This window comes from Rana temporaria, chromosome 8, assembly GCF_905171775.1.
Source record: "Rana temporaria chromosome 8, aRanTem1.1, whole genome shotgun sequence".
Classification (NCBI taxonomy): Eukaryota; Metazoa; Chordata; class Amphibia; order Anura; family Ranidae; genus Rana; species Rana temporaria.
Window position 1 is genome coordinate 12,979,638 of NC_053496.1, and position 24,546 is coordinate 13,004,183.

At 46.7% G+C, this 24,546-nt stretch overlaps 1 protein-coding gene across 2 annotated transcripts in view; it reads left to right on the top strand.

Moving 5' to 3' along the window:
• The window catches only part of LOC120946684 (ovostatin homolog), a 217,593-nt gene that overhangs the window by 121,419 nt on the left and 71,628 nt on the right, over positions 1–24,546 (top strand). For both annotated transcript variants that reach the window (XM_040361310.1, XM_040361311.1), the window contains 6 exons: positions 4,582–4,813; positions 8,216–8,339; positions 13,621–13,739; positions 15,771–15,822; positions 19,670–19,753; positions 23,976–24,152. In XM_040361310.1, coding sequence (XP_040217244.1) covers positions 4,582–4,813; positions 8,216–8,339; positions 13,621–13,739; positions 15,771–15,822; positions 19,670–19,753; positions 23,976–24,152 — 788 coding nt within the window. The remainder of the gene's footprint in view (positions 1–4,581; positions 4,814–8,215; positions 8,340–13,620; positions 13,740–15,770; positions 15,823–19,669; positions 19,754–23,975; positions 24,153–24,546) is intronic.

The window sequence follows — 24,546 nt, forward strand, 5'->3', positions numbered from 1 at the left end:
CAGCGTACCGTTTTAATGCTGCGCCTCCGTAAATTACCTGCGCTACGCTTCATTCATGAAGCAGTAGCTACGTAATTTGCACGGGCCCTCCTTAAAAATGGCCGGCGTAAGGGCGCGTAATTTAAATGATCCCGTAGGGGGCGTGGATCATTTAAATTAGGCGCGTTCCCGCGCCGAACGTAGTGCGCATGCTCCGTCGGGAAACTTTCCCGACGTGCATTGCGGCAAATGACGTCGCAAGGACGTCATTTGCTTTAACGTGAACGTAAACGGCGTCCAGCGCCATTCACGATTCACTTACGCAAACAACGTAATTTTTTTAAATCGCGACGCGGGAACGACGGGTATACTTAGCATTGGCTGCCCCTGCTAATAGCAGGAGCAGCCTTACGCGGAACCCGAGGAACGCAAACGACGTAAAATGCGTACGCAGGGCGCGCGTAGGGTTGTGAATCGGCGTTAGTATGCAATTTGCATACTCTATGCTGACCACTACGGGAATGCCACCTAGCGGCCATCGTAAGAATGCAGCCTACGATACGATGGCATAAGAGCCTTATGCCAGTCATATCTTAGGCTGCAGTCGGCGTATCGAGCTTCCTGAATCAGGAGCAGTCGATACGCCGGCGCAATTAAGCAATTGCGCTGCGTAACTATGGTTACGCAGACGCAATTGCTTACTGAATCCACCCCACTGTTTGCGTTTTATGGCAGTATCGTTTGGTATTTGTCCATACTAGTAATAAAAATGTTTTTAGCTTTAACCACATGCCGCCAAGTCACGTACCTGTACAGCATTGGCTTCAAGTGGTTGTAGCGGAGTGATGCCAGCCGGCTTGGTTGGCCGGAGACCCGAACAAAGCTGGATTCGGCTCTGATCGGGTTTCGGATGTAGTAACCCTGAAGCGACGTCATGACTTTGCGCCGTTGGCTCCTGAGTAAACCGGAAGTGGTGTCATGACGTCACTTCCGGGTTACTACATCCGAAACCCGAACAAAGCAGATTCCGGCTTTGTTCGGGTTTCAGAGGTAGTAACCCGGAAGCGACGTCATGACATCACTTCCGGTTATTAACCACTTAAAGGCAGGGCCATCTTAATGCAAGGGCACTCCTGGGCACTGCCCAGGGGCCCAAGGTACATGGGGGGGGCCCCCCAAAATAATCTTGCATTACATCATACTTGCCAACTGTCCCCGGATTTGCTGGGACAGTCATGCTTTTTACTAAACTGTCCCAATATGGTCGTGTCCCGGAACCTATACTGTACCCTCCTGATCCCAGTGTTGTGCCCTCCTGACCCCCCCTGTACTGCGCCCCTCTGCATTCCCCTCTGTTCTGTGCCCTTTGCGTTGACTAGTCTTTGATTTACGGAATGTTTTCCTTTTGTAAAATCGATTTTATTGAAAGTACTAATGAATATATGTTTAATTCTATTAACTATTTATACTGTATTTCTTGAAAGTAGGTGTGTAAATTGGGGCAAGCTGGGAGGGGCCCCAGGGCATTACTTTGCTATTAAGACGGCCCTGCTTAAAGGGGTTGTAAAGGTAAAAATATTTTTCCTTAAATAGCTTCCTTTACCTTAGTGCAGTCCTCCTTCACTTACCTCATCCTTCCATTTTGCTTTTAAATGTCCTTATTTCTTCTGAGAAATCCTCACTTCCTGTTCTTCTGTCTGTAACTACACACAGTAATGCAAGGCTTTCTCCCTGGTGTGGCGAAAGCCTCTTGAGGGGGGAGGGGGCGAGCAGGAGAGTCAGGACACTCTCTACTTTGCAGATAGAGAAAAAAAATGTGTTTTAGTGGGCGTCCTGACACTCCTGCTCGCCCCCTCCCCCCTCAAGAGGCTTTCTCCACACCAGGGAGAAAGCCTCGCATTACGGTGTGTAGTTACAGACAGAAGAACAGGAAGTGAGGATTTCTCAGAAGAAATAAGGACATTTAAAAGCAAAATGGAAGGATGAGGTAAGTAAAGGAGGACTGCACTAAGGTAAAGGAAGCTATTTAGGGATTTTTTTTCCCTTTACAACCCTTTAACCACTTAAGGACCACTGCACGACGACATACGTCAACGGAATGGCATGGCTGGACACAAGGGCGTACATGTACATCCCCTTTAAGAACCCAGCCGTGGGTCGCGAGCGGTCCAAAGCTCCGTGACCGTGCCCGCGGGACCCACAGACCCGGTCGCCGCCGGTGTCCCGCGATCGGTCACAGGAGCTGAAGAACGGGGAGAGCTGTGTGTAAACAAACCTTCCCCGTTCTTCTCTGTGGCTTGTCACTGATCGTCTGTTCCCTGTCATAGGGAACGACAATCAGTGACATCACACGTCCAGCCACGCCCCCTACAGTAAGAATCACGCACTAGGACACACTTAACCCCTACAGCACACCCTAGTGGTTAACCCCTTCTCTGCCATTGTCATTTTCACAGTAATCAGTGCATTTTTATAGCACTTTTCGCTGTGAAAATGACAATGGTCCCAAAAATGTGTCAAAAGTGTCCGATGTGTCCGCCATAATGTCGCAGTTATGAAACTAGTAAAAAAAAAAAAAATTAATAAAAATGCCATATAACTATCCCCTATTTTGTAAACGCTATAACTTTTGCGCAAACCAATCAATAAACGCTTATTGCGATTTTTTTTTTTAACCAAAAATATGTAGAAGAATACGTATCGGCCTAAACTGAGGAATAAAAATGTTTTTTTATATATTTTTGGGGGATATTTACTGTAGAAAAAAGTAAAAAATATAGATTTTTTTTCAAAATTGTCGCTCTATTTTTGTTTATAGCGCAAAAAAAAAAAGAGGTGATCAAATAACACAGAAAAAAGCAATTTTTTTGGGGAAAAAAAGGACGCCAATTTTGTTTGGGAGCCATGTCGCACGACCGCGCAATTGTCAGTTAAAGCGACGCAATGCCGAATCGCAAAAAGGGGCTTGGTCCTTTACCTGCATATTGGTCCGGGTCTTAAGTGGTTAAAGTGGATGTAAACCCGAAATATTTTTTATTTTATTTTTTTGATGTCGCAATGTACAGTATACGATTTCCTATCATCTGTGCCCAGTCTTGCCACACAGAGTTAATCCAGCTCTGAGCAATCCTCTTTTATTGTTCAGTGAAATAAAACGGACTTACAGAGAAAAACCTTAGTCCGTTCCGCCCTCTTGCTGTGAGTGACAGGTTATTTACATATCTCATGCACTAGCCTGGAGACAGGCATTATTTTTTAATTCCCACCCCCACTCCTTTTCTGAAGTCATGTGGTTGCTTTTTTGGATTTTGACTGGATGTTAGTGATCATAGCAGAATTTAGTGTAAGGAATACACAGGAAAAAATGCACGTTGACAAGGGGAGTGTAGAGGAGGGCGGGGAGTCTACTGACATCACAACTCCACCCACCGAGCTCCAGACAACAGACCCACCCACAGAATCTGCAGTTTTTCAGTTCTTATACCAGACAGAGGGGAGACATTTGACAGGTAAGGATACATGCAGGAGGCATCTGTAACAGTCACCACCGTTTACGACCTTCCATCAACTACGACAGCTCATCTGACACACAGACAAACCAGCAGGCCTCCCATTTCCCAGAATAACAAGACTTGCTCCGTGTTCTCTGGTTTCAAATGAAGACAATTGTAATGGTTTCTTCTCAGTCTTTTATACAGTACAACCATGTGACAGTATTCAAAGGGACCACCCCCCTAATCACACACTAAGGCTAATTACTAACCATTCTAGACAGGTCGGCGCCGGCCTATAATTATCATGTCTAATCACTGCACATTCCTTCATTAACAGCATAACAAACTTAAAACCCCATCACACACTGAGTTCCCTAGGCAGACGTTCCGTCTCCACATACAGCTTGACACCTATTCACACCTCTGAGCATCACTAGGCTTTAGACAGTGTTATCACACATAAACAGTATTTAGCATGCATAATTAGAGTTCTGGGAGCAGACTTGGGTTAACACCTTTACACAAGGACAATGAAATGTCTTCCAGGCCCTGACTCAATTAGCATGTCACTAGTCAGGGCTAATCATAGAATGAGTCACTATTGACTGGTTGGGCCACCATCCTGCAGTATCTCAAAATCCTGCAATACGAACTATCAGTGATGTCCTATCTCATGTAATACATGAATTATGATTCACTTGCCACCCCATGCCCAAACGGCACAGGGTGGACTCAGACCCAAGAGTTATCAGTGACGCTGACACAGGAGTATCCCCCATCCTCACAAAGTCACAAAGTCTCTGGGTGTCCTGGGTCATTCCGTTACAGCATCTATATCCTTATAGATCAGCACTATGGCAGTAGTTTATAAAGGATGAGAGTGGCTTTACATCCACTTTAATACCGGAATTAGAGGGCTTCCAGAACACTGTTTTCTGCATTAAAGAGGGTTTTTTTTTCTTTAGCATGCATATATAAGAGGAGGATGCTCAGGTTAAAAATGAACTAATTTATGGGACTTATAGAAAAAAAACTCCTTTAGCAACAGGTCCACTTTAAACCCCCAAAAATGTGTTTAACAATTGGTCCAATGCTATTCTTTTTACAGTGAAGGCGGCGAAGAAATAGTCAGTGCGGTAATCTCACAAAGTATCACTTCCTGGGAGAGTGACGCATTCTGCATTTCGGCTAACGAAGGTCTAGGCTTGACCACTGTGCCGGCAACGACCACCACAAAACAGGATTTTTTTGTGCAGTGTTCTATGTCAACGTACGCCATTCGAGGAGAAGCGTTGACTGCCAGTATCGGGGTCTCCAACAACATGGACAAATGCGCACATGTGAGTATTGGGGGACAATTTTGTTGTACAACCACCTCGAAATAGAGTGAACACTCAAATGCTACTACATTCACCCAAAGTGGCTTTGCCTATATAGCTATATAAAACTGTCAATACTACAGTAGAGAGTCAGAGACCCGGGATATGATACACAAAGAGTTAAAGACTGAGTAATGTATGTTCTGTAGGAAGACAGTCAGAGACTGGGGGGACATGTTACAGGTGACTGCTAGAGATCACTGTCATTACAGTCCATTTGCAAAGCAATGTTTGCTTACAGCTCAGTTAAAATGACTGGTATTGCGTATGATATTGGATACCTAGAACATGCTATAATGACCGGAGCCATGTGGTTATAGACTGAGTACATGATGCAGGAGACAGTTAGAGAATGGGGATGTTACAGGAATGGTTGGAGACTGGGGACAAGTTACAGGAGATAGTCAGAGACTGAGGACGTTATAGGGAAGGTTGGAGACTGAGGACGAATTACAGGAGACAGTCAGAGACTGAGAACGTTATAGGGATGGTTGGAGACTGAGGATGAGTTACAGGAGATAGTCAGAGACTGAGGACGTTATAGGGATGGTTGGAGACTGAGGACGAGTTACAGAAGATAGTCAGAGACTGAGGACGTTTGGAGACTGAGGACGAGTTACAGGAGACAGTCAGAGACTGAGGACGTTATAGGGATGGTTGGAGACTGAGGACGAGTTACAGGAGATAGTCAAAGACTGAGGACATTATAGGGATGGTTGGAGACTGAGGACGAGTTACAGGAGACAGTCAGAGACTGAGGATGTTACAGGGATGGTTGGAGACTGAGGACGAGTTACAGGAGACAGTCAGAGACTGAGGACGTTATAGGGACGATTGGAGACTGAGGGCGAGTTACAGGAGACAGTCAGAGACTGAGAACATTATAGGGACGTTGGAGACTGAGGACGAGTTACAGGAGACAGTCAGAGACTGGGAACGTTACAGGGACGGTTGAAGACTGAGGATGAGTTACAGGAGACAGTCAGAGACTGAGGACGTTATAGGGACGGTTGGAGACTGAGGACAAGTTACAGGAGACAGTCAGAGACTGAGGACGTTATAGGGATGGTTGGAGACTGAGGATGAGTTACAGGAGACAGTCAGAGACTGAGAACATTATCGGGAGGGTTGGAGACTGAGGACGAGTTACAGGAGACAGTCAGAGACCGAGGACGTTATAGGGACGATTGGAGACTGAGGGTGAGTTACAGGAGACAGTCAGAGACTGAGAACATTATCGGGAGGGTTGGAGACTGAGGACGAGTTACAGGAGACAGTCAGAGACTGAGGATGTTTTAGGGACGATTGGAGACTGAGGGCGAGTTACAGGAGACAGTCAGAGACTGGGGACATTATAGGGATGGTTAGAGGCTGGGGATGAGTTACAGGAGACAATCAGAGACTGATAACTTTACAGGAATGGATGGAGACTGAGGACAAGTTACAGGAGACAAGTCTCGTACACACGCTCGGTTTCCTCGGCAGGAACCAGCAAGAAAACTGCTGGCAGAGCTTTCTTGCCAAGTAAACCGAGTGTGTGTACGAGACTTTCAGGTTTCTCGTCTGGAAATCTGGCCAGAATCTCGACGAGAAAAATAGAGAACCTGCTCTCTATTTTCTCGTCAAGATTCTTGTCGGCCTGTTTCCTGACGAGAAACCCGAGAGTGTGTATACTTCCCTGTCGCCGTGGACCCGTGCATGCTCGAAATGACTTTGACGCATGCGCGGTAGCTTCCACGGCATAGGTAGGGTGGAGCAAGATGGCGGCGACGGCATCGAATGTGACAAGCGCATGTTTGTCGTACGGGATGACGTCACCGCATTCTTGCCTTTCAAGAGAAACGCAGTTCTTTTGAAAGGTCTGTGTGTACACTCGGGCGGCAAGAGATTCTTGCCAAGAATTTCGTCGGGAAAAGCAACATTTTTTTTCCTGACGATATTCTTACCCGTGTGTACGATGCCACAGTCACAGACTGGGTACAAGTTACAGGAGACAGTCAGAGAATGAGGACGTTACAGGGATGGTTGGTGACTGGGGATGAGTTACAGGAGATAGTCACAGACTGAGGACATTACAGGGATAGTTGGAGACTAGGGACGAGTTACAGGAGATAGTCAGAGACTGAGGACGTTACAGGGATAGTTGGAGACTGGGGATGAGTTACAGGAGATAGTCAGAGACTGAGGACGTTATAGGGATGGTTGGAGACTGGGGGCGAATTACAGGAGATAGTCAGAGACTGAGGACGTTATAGGGATGGTTGGAGACTAGGAGCGAATTACAGGAGACAGTCAGAGACTGAGGATGTTATAAGGAGGGTTAGAGGCTGAGGACAAGTTACAGGAGAGGAGACAGTCACAGACTGGGGAATTTACAGGAATGGTTGGAGAATGAGGACAAGTTACAGGAGACAGTCCGAGACTGAGAACGTTACAGAAATGATTGGAGACTGGGGACAATTTATAGGAGATAGTCAGAGACTAAGGACGTTATAGGGACGGTTGGAGACTGGAGGCAAATTACAGGAGACAGTCAGAGACTGAGGACGTTATAAGGATGATTAGAGGCTGGGGATGAGTTACAGGAGACAATCGGAGACTGGGGATCTTACAGGAATGGTAGGAGACTGAGGACAAGTTACAGGAGAAAGTCAGAGACTGAGGACGTTACAGAAATGATTGAAGACTGGGGACAAGTTACAGGAGATAGAGACTGAGGACGTTATAGGGATGGTTGGAGGCTGAGGACAAGTTACAGGAGACAGTCGCAGACTTGGGGTGTTACAGAAATGGTTGTATTATAAGCACAGGTTACAGGAGATAGTTAGAGACTGGAGACGTTACAGGAATGGTTGGAGATTGGGGATGAGTTACAGGAGATAGTCAGAGACTGAAGAGGTCACAGGAAATGTCAGAGACGGGTCATATTTTTCACATTGGTACACAATGTATGACTCTTTGGCACTCGAAGGACAGCACATAGAGCACCGAAGGGTCACACGTTGAGCACCGAAGGGTCGCATGTTGAGCACCGAAGGGTCGCACATTGAGCACCAAAGGGTCGCACATTGAGCACCGAAGGGTCGCACGTTGAGCACCAAAGGGTCGCACGTTGAGCACCGAAGGGTTGCATGTTGAGCACCGAAGGGTTGCATGTTGAGCACCGAAGGGTCACACGTTGAGCACCGAAGGGTCACACGTTGAGCACCGAAGGGTCGCACGTTGAGCACCGAAGGGTCACACATTGAGCACTAAATAACTACAGGTTGGGCACTAGGGAGGTAGAGGAACTCCTATCAATTATTTCTTATACTAAACAAAAAACACATTTGCATTATAAATTATCTTAATTTCTGTGCACAGGTTGAAGTATCATTCGATGAATCTGAGAACTTTGAGGTGGCCTCTGTGGACAACAAGGGACAGCAATGTGTCTGCGGAAAGCAGAAATCCTTCTGGACAATATCAATCTCATTTAAAATCATAGGTAAGGATTCCGAACCCGGCTTTTATTCTATCCTTATGAAGCAACTGGATTTTTTTATTTTTTTTTATACTTGGGAATACCCGCTGGAAGCATCCCTTCCCCTGTCTCTATACTAGTTCCAGCTGCAGTGACTCTCCATGAGGCTTCTGAGTTTGCTTCCTCCCGATTATTCTCACATAGGAGATTGCCTTTAAAGTGTACCTGTCATTTTGTGGCAAATACTGTGTTGCAAAGAAGGCACTTCCCCCTCCCCCTCTAATTTATGAAGGTTGTTTTATATTTTGGAAGAGTTAAAGCGGAGTTTCAAAATAGAACTTCCGCTTTACGGACCCCCCCCTCCGGTGTCACATTTGACACCTTTCAGGGGGAGGGGGTGCAGTCAGATGCCTGTATAAAACAGGTATTTGCACCACTTCCGAGTATTGACTCCCGTGGGGGACTCCCGTGTCCCCCCCCGCGTTGTCTTCTGGGAAACACACTGTTCCCAGGAGAGAACAGGGACCAGTGACGGCATGCGCAGTAGAGAATCGGGCAGTGAAGCCGCAAGGCTTCACTGCCCGATTCTCTCACCGAGGATGGCGGCGGCAGCATTCGAGAGACGAGCGATTGCTCGTCCTCGTCTGACGGCATCATGGGCACGCTGGACAGGTAAGTGTCCATTTTTATAAAGGGGTTGTAAAGGTAAATGTTTTTTCACTTTAATGCATCCTATGCATTAAGGTGAAAAACCATCCGACGGATCTGCCCCCCCCCCCCCCCCGAGCCCCTGTTTTACTTACCTGTCCACTCGAAAGTTCTGCGCTCTCCCCCGTCATCCTCCTTGGTTCTTAGTCTGGCCGTTGGTTGGCTACACTGGATGGATTGAAAGCAGCGCAGCCATTGGCTGGCGCTGCTGTCTATCACATCCAATGACGTGGCGTGCAGGGGGCGGGGCCGAATGGTAGTTTGGAAATGTGGTCACCCTACCCTGAGGTGACACTGATGGGCACTGATCAGGAGACACTGATAGGTGGCACAGATGATGAGGCACTGATTGGCAGCACTAATAGGTGGCACTGGTGGGCATTGATAGGTGGCACTGGAGGGCACTGCTTAGCAGAGCTGATATGCACTGGTAGGTGGCACTAGTGGGCACTGCTTAGCAGCAGTGGGTCTGGAGTATGTAGGACCGATGTCCTGTTTACACAAGACAGTTATCTGATTTTTTGCCGGGATTGGCCCCTTACATTGATCTGTGATCAGCTGAGTCTCATGAACTCGCTATTCACAGAACGTGCCGGGCCCACCCCACAGAGGGTGCGCAGACATCACATGCACAGAAGGATGTTCGGTACATGGATGCCCTCCTGGCAATTTAGGCACACGCTGTAGCCATCTTTCGGCTATAGCGCAGACGGCAAGAGGTTATGGACTGTACAGTATTTATGGGCCCCCCACAATTCCAAACCATTAGGTTTGACTGATCAGCTGCAACTATATGTATACTGGAGACCTAGACCCATTCAACCTATGTTTAAGAAGAGACAGGTAAGCAATAAATCAATTCAAATTAATCTGAAACTGTATGCAGAGACTGCATCCACCCCGCCCCCCACCTTGTCAAATTTATGAGGCACTTCTCTGCTAAGGTACATTGCTGTATATAGCAGAAGAGCCCTATTGACCAGAGCCTTCCAAGACATTTTCTTCCATAATAATATTTTTAACTTTCTGGCATAAAATAATAAAAGGGTGAGCAGAGTGCTTATTGCTCTAGTGGAAGCCAATTCATCAACCAGGCCCAATAGACAGATGCTTATGGATGGCCCAAAAGTGAAAGTAGCACCTGACGGAATACAGCGAATGACCTGGTTCCAATTGTTTTTTTTTTCCCAGACAATCCCCAAAAATATGTATGAAATCTGCTCCAGAGGCAGAGCATCTCCAACAGGTTGACGAGACCGTACCAAAGATTTTCCCCAATTTATCAGGAGTCAAATATATGCCATGTAAGAACTTCTAATGTAACAGTCGGTCTCTTGCTGATATGATTCGGCGGCACACGGGGACACTGTGAATCGAGCGAGGACCCGCTCGCTCACACAGTGGGGACGCATCGCAGGATCCAGGGACAAGGTAAGTAACTTTGTCTGTGGATGCTGCGAAAGGTAAGCCGCGCCGCTGCACGCTCTGCACATCTACCCCGAGCGTGACTCGGGGATACCGATAGTAGCATGGAAAAACCACCCCGAGTCACGCTCGGGGATACCGCTAAGGGGGTTAACTTCAGGACTCACTACACAGACACACTCCACTGACACACTTCAATATACTGCAGTAAAAGTGCCCAGACGCACTTCAATATACTGCAGTAAAAGTCCACCAACACACTACAATATATTGCAGTAAAAGTACATCAACACACTTCAATATATTTCAGTAAAAATGCCTTGGCACACTACAATATACTGCAGTAAAAATGCTCTGACACACTTTAATATACTGCAGTAAAAATGCACTATCGTACTTCAATATATTGCAGTAAAAGTGCTCTGATGCACTTCAATATACTGCAGTAAAACTGCCCTGACGCACTTCAATATACTGCAGTAAAACTGCTCTGACGCACTTTAATATACTTCAGTAAAACTGCTCTGGCGCACTTCAATATACTGCAGTAAAAGTGCCCTGATGCACTTCAATATACTGCAGTAAAACTGCAGTGACGCACTTCAATATACTGCAGTAAAACTGCAGTGACGCACTTCAATATACTGCAGTAAAACTGCCCTGACGCACTTCAATATACTGCAGTAAAACTGCCCTGACGCACTTCAATATACTGCAGTAAAAGTGCCCTGATGCACTTCAATATACTGCAGTAAAAGTGCACCAACACACTTCAATATATTGCAGTAAAAGTGCCCTGGAACACTAAAATATCCTGCAGTAAAAGTGCTCTGGCACACTTCAATATACTGCAGTAAAAGTGCATCAACACACTTCAATATATTGCAGTAAAAGTGCCTTGGAACACTAAAATATCCTGCAGTAAAAGTCCTCTGGCACACTTCAATATACTGCAGTAAAAGTGCATCAACACACTTCAATATATTGCAGTAAAAGTGCCCTGACACTACACTGAGGCCTCGTACACACGGCCGAGGAACTCGACGTGCCAAACACGTCGAGTTCCTCGGCCAGTTCAGCCCTGAAGCCGCCGAGGAGCTCGGCGGGCCGAGTTCTCCCATAGAACAACGAGAAAATAGAGAACATGTTCTCTATTTTCTCGACGAGTTCCTCGGCGGCTCCATCGGGCCGAAAGTGTACACACGACAGAGTTTCTCGGCAGAATCCGGCTCTGACTGAGTTTCTCGCTGAATTCTGCCGAGAAACTGTCGTGTGTACGAGGCCTGACATACTTCAATATACTGCAGTAATCCAGTAAAAAGACGTTCTGAAGGCAAAAGGGGGTCCAAGCCAGTAATGGCAAGGTGTACTTAATAAAGTGGCCAGTGAGTGAGTGTGTGTGTGTATGTGTATATATATATATAAACGCAACACTTTTGTGTTTGCCACTATTTATCATAAGCTGAACGCAAAGATCTACAACATTTTCTATGTACACAAAAGGCCTATTACTCTCAAACATTGTTGTTCACAAATCTGTCTATGCCTAGATTCACATTGAAGCGATCTGAGAGATCAAATTGCATGACAAGTCGCAGCCTATTGGTGGCAATGGCACTGTTCCAAATGGCGTTGGACCGATTTTCAAAAGAAGTTCCTGCACTACGTTTGCCAATTTAGGCTGCATTCACACCTCGGCGTACTAAATCACGGCGTTTTGTCCCGCGAATTGCGGCGACAAATAGCGGCGTTTTGTACCGCGATTTGCGGCGACAAAACGCCGCGATTTAATGCAGCCTTCACCCCCTCTATGGAGATGGTTCACATCTCCTCTGCCGAACGCAGAAAGACGCCTGAAAAAAAGGTCCGGGACTTTTTTTCAGGTGACAGGCGGCAGGCGTTCGGCGTGGAGATGTGAACCATCTCCATAGAGGGCAATGTTACATCATCCCTCTGGCGTGTCGGGGCGGCAGCGGGCGTCACACTACAGGCGACAAAACGTCTAGGTGTGAATGGGCTCTTAAGGTTAGACTTCAATAGACATCTGTGTATGAAGCCACACAAATGTCTATCAAGTAGCACCTGAAATCACGTAGACCTTACTACTCTGAAATCGCGCTAATTCAAGTGAAGAAACCGTCTCATGAGAAATAGGGGCAAACACAAAAGTTTTGCGTGTATAAATTTTGCTCAGTGTATAATTATATATATATATATATATATATATATATATATATATATATATATATATATATATATACACATATACACACACACACACATATACACATATACACATACATACACAGGGGCAGATTCACATAGAATTAGAACGGCGCAGCGTATCAGAGATATGCTAAGCAGCCGTATCTTACCTGGCTCTAAGTCGAATCCAGGAAGATTTCGCGCCGTAAGTTACGGCGGCGTAGTGTATCTCTGGGCGCGTAATTCAAATCGGCGGGTAGGGGGCTTGATTCATTTAAATGAAGCGCGTCCCCGCGCCTATTGAACTGCGCATGCTCCTTTTTGAAATTTCCCGCCGTGCTTTGCGCGAAATGATGTCGCAACGACGTCATTTTTTGAACTTAGACGTGACTTGCGTCCATCCCTATTCACGGACGACTTACGCAAAAAAAAATTCAAATTTCGACGCCGGAACGACGACCATACTTAACATGGCAAGTCTATCTATACGCCGCAAAATAGCAGCCTTAACTTTACGCCGGAAAAAGCCGACTAGAGACGACGTAAGAGAATGCGACGGCCACGCGTACCTTCGTGGATTGTCGGGAAAAAGCTAATTTGCATACCCGAAAACAACGCGAACTCCACCCAGCGGACGCCGAAGTATTGCATCTACGACCCGAAGACCTGTCGGATCAAACCCAGATGCCGTCGTATCTTGGTTTGAGGATTCAAACTAAAGATACAACGCGGGAAATTTAAAAGTACGCCGGCGTATCAGTAGATACGCCGGCGTACTCTCTCTCTGGATCTGCCCCACAGTGTGTATATATATATATATATATATATATATATATATATATATATATCTGACCACAGTACACTATTCAGTAAAGAAGCTTCAACTGATTTACATATTCGGTTTACATTCCAAATTGTCCATTTTGGCATGTAATGAATGAAATTCCCTTTTTTATATATTTTAAAGGCATTTTCGAACTCGGAATTACAGCGAAAACAACGAAGATCTCTGATACATGTGATGGAGACAATGATGATACCCAGCCGTCCCACTCAGACAAAATCGTACTGATCATCACATCGGAGGTAAGAGGCTATAGGCTCAATTCACTAAGATATAGTGCATGTGTCATCTGCCATAACGGTGTATCTCATTATTACTATTATTACTATTATTATTATTATAGTCAATTATTATTATACAGGATTCATAAAGTGCCAGCATTTTTTTTTTTTGTTCATATTCACTTTTTATTTTATAGACATAAATAATTAGAGTCACATGTTAAAAACATCCTATTCCTTTATCTATGCTCTATCCAATGATTCCCCCCCCCCCCCCAAAAAAAAACACCCCATCCCCCTGCCCTCCCTCCTTCCCTCTTTGATTCCTTCCACCTTCATCAATTCCTCCAGGTTCCCGACTCCCTGAAGTCCCGCCATTTCCCCCATATATCCCGGAATCTCCCCAGTGAGTCTTCTATATGGATAGATTATTCTATGGCTCTTATCGTTTCAACCCTTGCAACCCAGTCCTTCATACTCCTGGGACCTCCAGGCAGGGCCGTTTGAAGGAATTTGGGGGCCCCAAGCAAAATGGACATGGAGCCCCCCCCCGCACGCACTCATGCACCCCCCCCCCCATATTTTTTTTACCCCCCCCTATGTTTTTTTTACCCCCAATGTTCTTTTTACTCCCCCCAACCCCTCCCTCCCTATGTTTTTTATTCCCACCCCGGCCCCCCTCCCCACCCTACCGGGTCCATATCGCATGGCAGGAGATTCAGTTTCAGAAAATTGAATCTCCTAAACCGCGCGGTACCCGGAGTCCGGACTGACAGGAGGATAGAAAGAGGAGCTTGGCTACAGAGAAGGGGAAGTGACGGCTCGAGGCATCAGTGCTGCAGGCTCTCTATAGAGCGCTCGGGCAGCTGCAGCATATAGGAAGCGCAGCAAGGGCCCTGCTTGGGGCCCCAGGCCAGCTCGGGGCCCCAAGCAATTTCTTCGTTTGCTTGCCTTGTCGCGACGGGCCTGCCTCAAGAGACTCGGGATCAGGCTTTTGGCCGCATTCAAAAGAAATGGAACTAAAGTATTCTTATATTGAGGGGCCGTTTTCCTGTGATTTGATAGGTTGCTGCCAATATTCCCTCCCAATAGGGTTGGATCTTTGTGCATTCCCACCAGAGGTGCGCAAAGGTCCCTGGGGCATCTCATTCCCTCCAACAAGTTGGGTGTCCTCTACCAAGATCCTGTGTGCCCTCTGGGGGGGTCACGTACCACATTTCAACTGTCTTTGTATCTCCTGAGGAATGGCACCCCATTCTCAGAATTTTCCTTCTATGTTCCACATCTCTGAGCGAGCCTATCTCCTCTACCCATTTCCCCAAATATGGAGGGAATTCCGGTTCTGTTTCTTTAACCGCTTAACGACTGCCGCATGTATATGTACGTCCACAGAATGGCACGTACAGGCATATGGGCGTACATGTACGTCCCTGCCTTTCCGCGGGTCGGGGGTCCGATCGGGACCCCCCGCTACATGCAGCGGTCGGAAATAGCCGCACCCGCCATCCCGTTCTCTGGTCCCGGTCTCTTCCACTTCCTGCGGGTCGGTGACTCACAGTGCGCTCAGCCTATCAGCGGCCGCAGCAATGTCCCGCCGCGGCCGCTGATAGGCTGAGCGCACTGTGAGTCACCGACCCGCAGGAAGTGGAAGAGACCGGGACCGGAGAACGGGACGGCGATATCGGAACAACGGGGGATCGTAGGCAGGTAAGTGAAAGTTTATTTTGTATAGTTTTACAGCCCGGGCACAGCGGGGGTTAAAAGTTTTAGCTTGGAGAACTCCTTTAACTAATCCCTTTAAGCAGCCTGGTCATTGTTATGATAAATCAGGATTTCACTACAGGTCAGACTTGTCACCAAGCTTCACACAGTAGTTGATACATATCAACACAGAACTCCTTCATACAGAGGCCTCTAGGCTTTGTTAAGACAATAATAAACATTCATTTAGACTTCCCATATTGCAGGGGGGGGGGGGGGTCTTTATTCTCTATATAAGCCATATATAAGCTACGACTAATTGTATATTGCCTCTTTCACTTATTTTGAAAGGCTGAAGGTATTAGAAGACGGGAATCTTCCAGTCACTTTCTCAGTGTCTCAGGTAAGAGCATAAAAGGAATCTAGTAAGTGTTCTTTTAATCCTTTGAAGTAAAGCTTTCCTGTGATAGATGGAGGCGACCATTGCTGCTTCTTATGCCTATCCCTTTTTTTTTTGCTTACTCTATTGTTTCATAATTTAGGGGTCTATTTTATAAAATTTGTATTCCTCTTACATTCGTGCAAGCTGAACGAAACGTCGCCATAATTTTTCTAAGAGATTAGCTCTTGAATCATCAGCTCCATCTAGTGGCCAAAAATGCGGTATCGTTTGCGGTATTACAGAAAACGATACCACATATTGGCCACTGGATGGAGCCGACGATACAAGCGTTAATCTTTTTGGAAAAATACAATGGGCTGGATTCAAGAAGCAATTGCGCCTGTGTAACCATAGTTATGCAGCGCAATTGCTTACTTGCCCCGGCGTAACGAATGCTCCTGATTCAGGAACCTCGTTACGCCGACTGCAGTCTAAGATATGCGCGGCATAAGGCTCTTATGCCCGCATATCTTAGGCTGCATTCTTGCGATGGCCGCTAGGTGGCGTCCCCGTTGTGCACAGTGTATAGTATGCAAATTGCATACTAACACCGATTCACAACGTTGCGCGAGCCCTGAGTACGCAATTTACGTCGTTTACGTACGGCGGTTTTCGCGCAAGGCTGCCCCTGCTATTAGCAGGGGCAGCCCATGTTACGTATACCCGTCGTTCCCACTTCGCGAAATTTGAATTTTACGTAGTTTGCGTAAGTGAATCGTGAATGGCGCTGGACGCCATTCACATTCACTTTGAAGCAAATGACGTCCTTGCGACGTCATTTGCCGCAATGCACGTCAGGAAAGTTTCCCGACGGAGCATGCGCTCTACGATTGGCGCGGGAACGCGCCTAATTTAAATGATTCCCGCCCCCCTCCACTCCTTCGTCTCTCCCTCCCCGCAGTGCTCACCTGTAGGGGAACAGAGAAGCAGGGGTAAGACCAAAGGAGCAGGGGGGACGACAGAGGAGCACGGGGGAGGGGACAGACAGCTGACTCCACAGCTATGGCCTGGGAGTTTCTCACTTCTGCCTAATCTTGTCCCATAAGGGGGGGCACCAAACTGATTCTTTGCACCAAGTGAAATAATGTCTAGCGTCCCCACTGGTACTGCCTATAAGAGTACCAGTACCAGCTGTTCTACTCTAATTAAGTACAATGGCTAGTGGCTAGTAAAGGGGGAGAGGGGGCTTGGGTGGCCGGGGGGGGGGGGGGGCGGGATTTGTCCGGCCGCCATGGGAGAGACCTGTCAAAGTGGGCCAGTCTGGATGAAATCCAGGGCCAAATTTATGTCCCAGTCCAGCCCTGCCTGGAGCAAGTATGTCTTTTTTTTTTCAGTTTTTCGGGTTATTAGTTATTAACAACATTTGTTATTTGGAATAAATTCTAAAAAATTCAAAATTTGTAATGCTTCATTCGTTTGAATGCGATATTTGTTATTTCGGAAATTCGAAAATCCAAAAATTCGAAAGAACGAAAATCCAAAAATGTGAAGATAATTTTTTTTCGAAAATCAGAAATAGTAAGTAACTAAAAATAACGATTTAATTGTAGGTATTGGAATCTCCTTTCAAATTTGCCTGTTTTAGTGAACATAACGAATACGAATTCTTTCGAAGTTACGAATTATCCGAAATAACAAATGCTGCGTCAAAACAAATCTTTATAAAAAAAAAGGGTGGGACTTTAAAAGTGACCACAAGCAGAATAGATTTTATATAAATATATCAATTTTATTACAATACAAAAATAGAGATCACGAATAAAAGACACAATGGAATAGATTGAATCCAAAACAGTGGGCCAGATTCATAAAGAACTGCGGTGGCGTAACGTATCGTCTTTACGTTACACTGCCAAAAGTTTTCAGCGCAAGTGCCTGATTCACCAAGCACTGCATGTAAACTTACGGCGGTGTAACGTAAAGCCGTCCGGCGCAAGCCCGCCTATTTCAAATGGGGCGTGTACCATTTAAATTAGGCGCGTTCCCGCGCCAAACGTTCTGCGCATGCTCCGTGTGAAAATTTCCCGACGCGCATTGCGCAAAATGACGTCGCCAGGCGTAATGTTTTGAACGGCGACGTGCGTAACGTACTTTCGTATTCCCGGACGTCTTACGCAAAAAAAAAATTGAAATTCAACGCGGGAACGACGGCCATACTTTAACATGGCTCTTCTAAAGTTAAGCCATGAAAAAGCAGGCCTAACTTTGCGATGGGAAAAACCGACTAGCGACGACGTAACGAACGCGCGTACCTTCGTGGATCGCCGTAAAAGCTAATTTGGATACCCGACGCTGGAAAACGATGCAAACTCAACCCAGCGGCGGCCGAAGTATTGCATCCTAAGATCCGAAGGTGTACGAAGCCGTAAGCCTGTCGGATCTTAGCCAAATGCCGTCGTATCTTTTATGTGAATTACAAATAAAGATACGACGCGGCAAATTTGAAAATACGCCGGAGTATCAGTAGATACTCCGGCGTATCTCTTCTGTGAATCTGGCCCAATATTTCTTCGAATGAACACGGACCGTGTGTCCGTGTTCACCCGATCCGATCCGACAGACGGAAGAAAAAATAGGGTTTTCTTCCGTCCGCAAAATCGGATCTTTGCAGAGGCGGGTGATTACGGGTGTCAGCGGATAGTCATCCGCTGACACCCGCAATCACATAGGGACCAATGTATGTCCCGTTTTCATCCGCAAACGGATGGATGAAAAAGAGGACATACGGGGGCAGATTCAGATAGATTAGCGGATCTTTAGATCCGCGTAATCTATCTGATTTTCGATCCGCCGGTCCAATTTTGCGAGGCAAGTGCATGATTCACCAAGCACTTACCTCGAAAATTGCACCGTCGGATTGTAACTCCCCCGGCGGAATTCAAATTCCGTGGCTAGGGGGAGTGTACAATTTAAATCAGGCGCGTTCCCGTGCCGATTTAACTGCGCATGCGTCGCCGGCGAAATTTCCCAGTGCGCATGCTCCAAATGACGTCGCTAGGACGTCATTGTTTTCGGCGGCTACGTAAATTCCGGCCATCCGTATTCCCGACCGACTTACGCAAACGACGTAAAAATTTGAATCTCGGCGCGGGAACGACGGCCATACTTAACATTAGCTACCCCTCATATAGCAGGGGTAACTATCCGCCGGAAAAAGCCGAACGCAAACGACGTTAAAAAAAAGCGACGGGCGGGCTTTCGGTCTTGAATCAGCGGTTCTCCTCATTTGCATATCCGACTCGTAAAAAACAGCGACGACACCTAGCGGCCGGCGGGAGATTGCAGCCTGAGATCCGACTGATGTAAGTCACTTACACCAGTCGGATCTATGGGAGATCTATGCGGAACTGATTCTTATGAATCAGTCGCATAGATCCGACCGTGGGATCTCAGAGATACGACGGCGGATCTCAGAGATACGACGGCGGATCAGGAGATCCGCCGTCGTATCTCTTGATGAATCTGGCCCACGGTCCGCACATGTGAAAGGGGCCTAACTGCGCAAATATTGTGCTACATATAAAAATTGCAACTTTTATTCTCCAGGGTCTCTGCTTTCAGAAAATCTAGATTTTTACAGTAGTTTCTGAAAACAAAAAAAAGCAGACTTTAACACGTGCAAAAAAAAATAAAGAACGATCGCACCCAGTAAGAAAGAAGTAAAGTGGGGGGGGGGGGGGCTGTAAAAATGCAGCTCAACCACATGCTTCTACATTCCCCCCCCCCCCACCCCCATCCAAACAAAAGTCTAAACCAGCCCTTAAAGTAGAGAAAAATGCATTAACCTTCTATTCTTCTTTATCCTCAGATTCAACAAATGAAGCAGAAATCAGTGTAGTTGAACCAGATGACTTGGTGCCTGAGTCCTTTGAATTAACTGTACATATCATGGGTAAGTCGACTGCATGAAAACAGATGGGAGGGCACATGGGGTAAAGCCCAATTGGGACCAGACTTACGTGCGTAATTACTGTCTAACTTGGGGCTCCACCTTAACCACTTAAGGACCGGACCAATATGCTGCTAAATGACCCAAGGGGTTTTTTACAATTCGGCACTGCGTCGCTTTAACAGTCAATTGCGCGGTCGTGCGACGTGGCTCCCAAACAAAATTGGCGTCCTTTTTTCCCCACAAATAGAGCTTTTTTTTGGTGGTATTTGATCACCTCTGCGGTTTTTATTTTTTGCGCTATAAACAAAAATAGAGCGACAATTTTGAAAAAAATGCAATATTTTTTACTTTTTGCTGTAATAAATATCTCCCAAAAACATATATAAAAAAAATGTTTTTCCTCAGTTTAGGCCGATACGTATTCTTCATACTTATTTTTTGGTAAAAAAAAATCGCAATAAGCGTTTATCGATTGGTTTTCCCAAAATTTATAGCGTTTACAAAATAGGGGATAGTTTTATTTTTTTTAATTTTTTTTTACTACTAATGGCGGCGATCAGCGATTTTTCTCGTGACTGCGACATTATGGCGGACACTTCGGACAATTTTGACACATTTTTGCGACCATTGTCATTTTCACAGCAAAAAATGCATTTAAATTGCATTGTTTATTGTGAAAATGACAGTTGCAGTTTGGGAGTTAACCACAGGGGGCGCTGAAGGAGTTAGGGTTCACCTAGTGTGTGTTTACAACTGTAGGGGGGTGTGGCTGTAGGACTGACGTCATCGATTGTGTCTCCCTATAAAAGGGATCACTCGATCGATGCAGCCGCCACAGTGAAGCACAGGGAAGCCGTGTTTACATACGGCTCTCCCCGTTCTTCAGCTCCGGGGAGCGTTCGCGAGGGGGCGGCTAGAAACGAATAGCCACGCCCTCGTCCTGGATCGCTCCTGAAGCCACAGGAACCGCCGCATGTACGGGGGGGGGGCCCGATCGGACCCAGGACCCACATCTAGGCAGGGACGTACAGGTACGCCAATGTGCCTGTCCGTGCCATTCTGTCGACGTAAATGTACATGCGGCGGTCCGGAAGTGGTCAAAAGCTGCTTTAACAGCATGAAATCACTTCCTGTTGTAGGGTGACAATGCTTACAATGTACTGCTATGGATCCGCAGCATCGTCACCCCAAGCTGCTTGCTTCTAAATTTGGCCTACCATACACTTCCCCCCTCTCCTCATCTGCTTAACATAGAGTGGAGGTGTTCTGTAGTTCACAGAGGTGACCTGTGGAGGGCTAATTAGATCACTTGAGATAATGCTACAAGTTACAAGCTCACTGGAATTGACTTCACTTCCTGTTTGGTGAAACCGTAGCCGCAGGACAGGAAGTGGAGGGGAAATCTTTAAGATAACAGCAAAAAAACAGAAAAGTTCTAATCCTTTACTACCCAATCAAAAACGCTCTCGACATACACTACTTTTAATGCCCCATTCACATCTAGCGATTTGGAATGTCGGGAAGAATCGGCACAACTAATAAGTCTGCTTGAGAAGTAACAAGCTCATGGGAATTCTGGCACTATTAACCAATCTTTTCCCTCACTTCCTGTTGTCAGCAGGACAGGAAGTAATGGGAAATCTTTTGGACCCAACACAAGTCCTAATCCTTCTCTACCCAATCAAAAACACTTTAACAGATCAAAAGGGAGCAGATATGAGAAGCTTTTTGTTAGGGTTCGCGCTAGGGTGACCACGTGGATTGCCCGGGACAGTCCCGCATTTTGCAGGTCTGTCCCGGGCACCTTCATTCCAGGACAATACAGAATGATACGGAATGAAACTGACACAGCCACCCCTCAAGCCAAACTGATGCCCCCAAAAAAGGCCACCACATCACCACTTTACTCACTGACAGTACTTGTCCTGGCCGGGAATGCCTGGAGGAGCACAATCCCCGCCCCCTGTGTGTGATTGGAGAAATCATAAATCCCGCCTCCAATGTCCAATCACTGTGCTGTGATTCGTTACAGCACAAGCTGATTTTTGGGAAAGGGGGGTGTCCCTGAATGGTAGTTTTGAAATGTGGTCACCTTAGTTCACGTGGCTCTTGAATTTCGCCTTTTTTTTCTCAGAGAATAGTTGTAGGAACCCTTCTGAGTCACCCTTCTTTTCTGCTCCCCCACCATCCCACTGAAAAAAAACAACCCTGCTTTTGGATCTCTTGGACATACCTCTTGGATCGCTTCATGTTTTCCCTTTTTGGTTCATATACATTTTTGATCCCTTGGACCCAACACAAGTCCTAATCCTTCCCTACCCAATAAAAATACGAGCTTGACTGCGTTCCCCCACGCTCCCACTCAAAAAAGCCCTGCTATTGGATCTCTTGGACATACAGCGCCTCTTGGATCACTTCCGGTTCAGGTACATTTTTGATCTCTTGGACCCAACACAAGTCCTAATCCTTTCCTTACCAATTAAAAAACTAGCTTGACATACACTAATGCCGCGTACACACGATCGGTTTGTCTGATGAAAACGGTCTGATGGACCGTTTTCGTCAGACGAACCGATCGTGTGTGAGCCCCATCGGTTATTTATCCATCGATTAAAATAACGAGGAACTTGTTTTAAAATTATCTGATGGTTAACTAACCGATAGAAAAAAACGATCGTCTGTGGGCACGTCCATCGGTTAAAAATCCACGCATGCTCAGAATCAAGTCGACGCATGCTGGGAAGCATTGAACTTAATTTTTCTCAGCATGTCATTGGGGTAGATTCAGGTAGGGGCGCGCAAAACTGCGGCGGCGTAACAAACGACATTTACGTTACGCCTCCGCAAGTTTTACGGGCAAGTGCTTAATTCACAAAGCACTTGCCTGTAAAGTTGCGGCGGCGTAGCGTAAACGGGGCCGGCGTAACCGCGCGTAATTCAAATGATCCCGTAGGGGGCGTGGATCATTTAAATTAGGCGCGTTCACGCGCCGAACGTACTGCGCATGCGCCGTGCCTAAAATTTCCCAACGCGCATTGCGGTAATTGACGTCGCAAGGACATCATTGGTATCGACGTGAACGTAAATGGCGTCCAGCGCCATTCACGGACGACTTACGCAAACGATGTAAAATTTTCAAATCGCGACGCGGGAACGACGTCCATACTTAACATTGGCTGCCTGCCCAAAAACTACGTACGCAAACGACGTAAAAAACGAACGCCGGGCGCACATACGTTTGTGAATCGGCGTAAGTATGTAATTTGCATACTGTACGCTGACAACTACGGAAGCGCCACCTAGCGGCCAGCGTCAGAATGCAGAGACTTATGCCAGTCGTATCTTAGGCTAAAGTCGGCGTATCTAGCTTTCTGAATACAGAAAGTAGATACGCCGGCGCAACTAAGCAATTACGCTGCGTATCTATGGATACGCAGGCGTAATTGCTACCTGAATCTACCCCATTGTGTTTTACGTCACCGCGTTCTGAAACGATCAGTTTTTTAACTGATGGTGTGTAGGCACAACTGATGAAAGTCAGCTTCATCGGATATCATCGGATATCCGATTAAATAATCCGACCGTTTTCATCGGATGAACCGATCATGTGTACAGGGCATTAGGCCTCGTACACACGTCCGAGAATATCGTCGGGAAAAACCTGTCGTTTTCCCTGACGAGATTCTTGGCGAGAAACACTTGCCGCCGGAGTGTACTGACTTTCATTTCAAAAGAACCGCGGTTCTCTTGACAGGAAAGAACGCAATGACGTCATCGCGTATGATGAGCATGCGCTCGTCACATTCGATCCCGTCGCCACCATCTTGCTTCACCCTACCTATGCCGTGGACGCTACCACGCACGCGTCAAAGTCATTTCGAGAATGCGCGGGTTTTCACGGCGACAGGTAAGTATACACACTCTCGGGTTTCTCGTCTGGAAACAGGCCGACAAGAATCTCGACGAGAAAAAGGAGAGCGGGTTCTTTTTTTTTCTCGTCGCGATTCTGGCCAGATTTCCAGACGAGAAACCTGAATGCCTCGTACACACGAGCGGGAATCTCGGCAAGAAGCAGTTTCCTTGCTGGTTTTTGCCGAGAAACCCAGTCGTGTGTACGAGGCCTTCCAGATCAAAATGGATCAGATATGAGAAGTTCGTTGTTAGGATCTACTTATCCTTCATTTCGTCATTTCTTACTTTTGTCTTTCTCTTTAACTGTTAGGTGAGCCTGTGGCCTTAATGGCAGGAAACTACAACAACTTGCTATCTACTCCCTCCGGGTGCTGTGACCAGATGCAGGGTAGCTTGCAGGCCCTTATCTTCCTTAAAGAACATCTAGAGAACCTTGGAGAGCTAACTGATGACGAATCAAAGAAAATGGAGGATAAACTTCTAAAAGGTATGAAAAGACCCCCTTGCTTCCACATATAAAGCAATGAAGATTAAAGTACCATATTTATCGGGATATAGCGCGCTCCCGCGTATAGCGCGCACCCCTAAAAATGCCCGAAATTCCTGTGGAAAAAATATTTTTTGTACTTACAGTTTTGGTGTCTTGCGCGGCGGCCTCGTCGGGTCCGGCGTCCGTCTGCGGCTTCGGGTGTCCTCTTCGTCGGGTCCGGCGTCCTTCTGCGGCTTCGGGTGTCCTCTTCGTCGGGTCCGGCGTCCTTCTGCGGCTTCGGCTGTCCTCTTCGTCGGGTCCGGCGTCCTTCTGCGGTGTCCTCGCGTCCTCCCCGCTCGTTTCCCGCGCCAAGTTTGAATACTGCGCCGATATATACAGAGCGCAGTACACT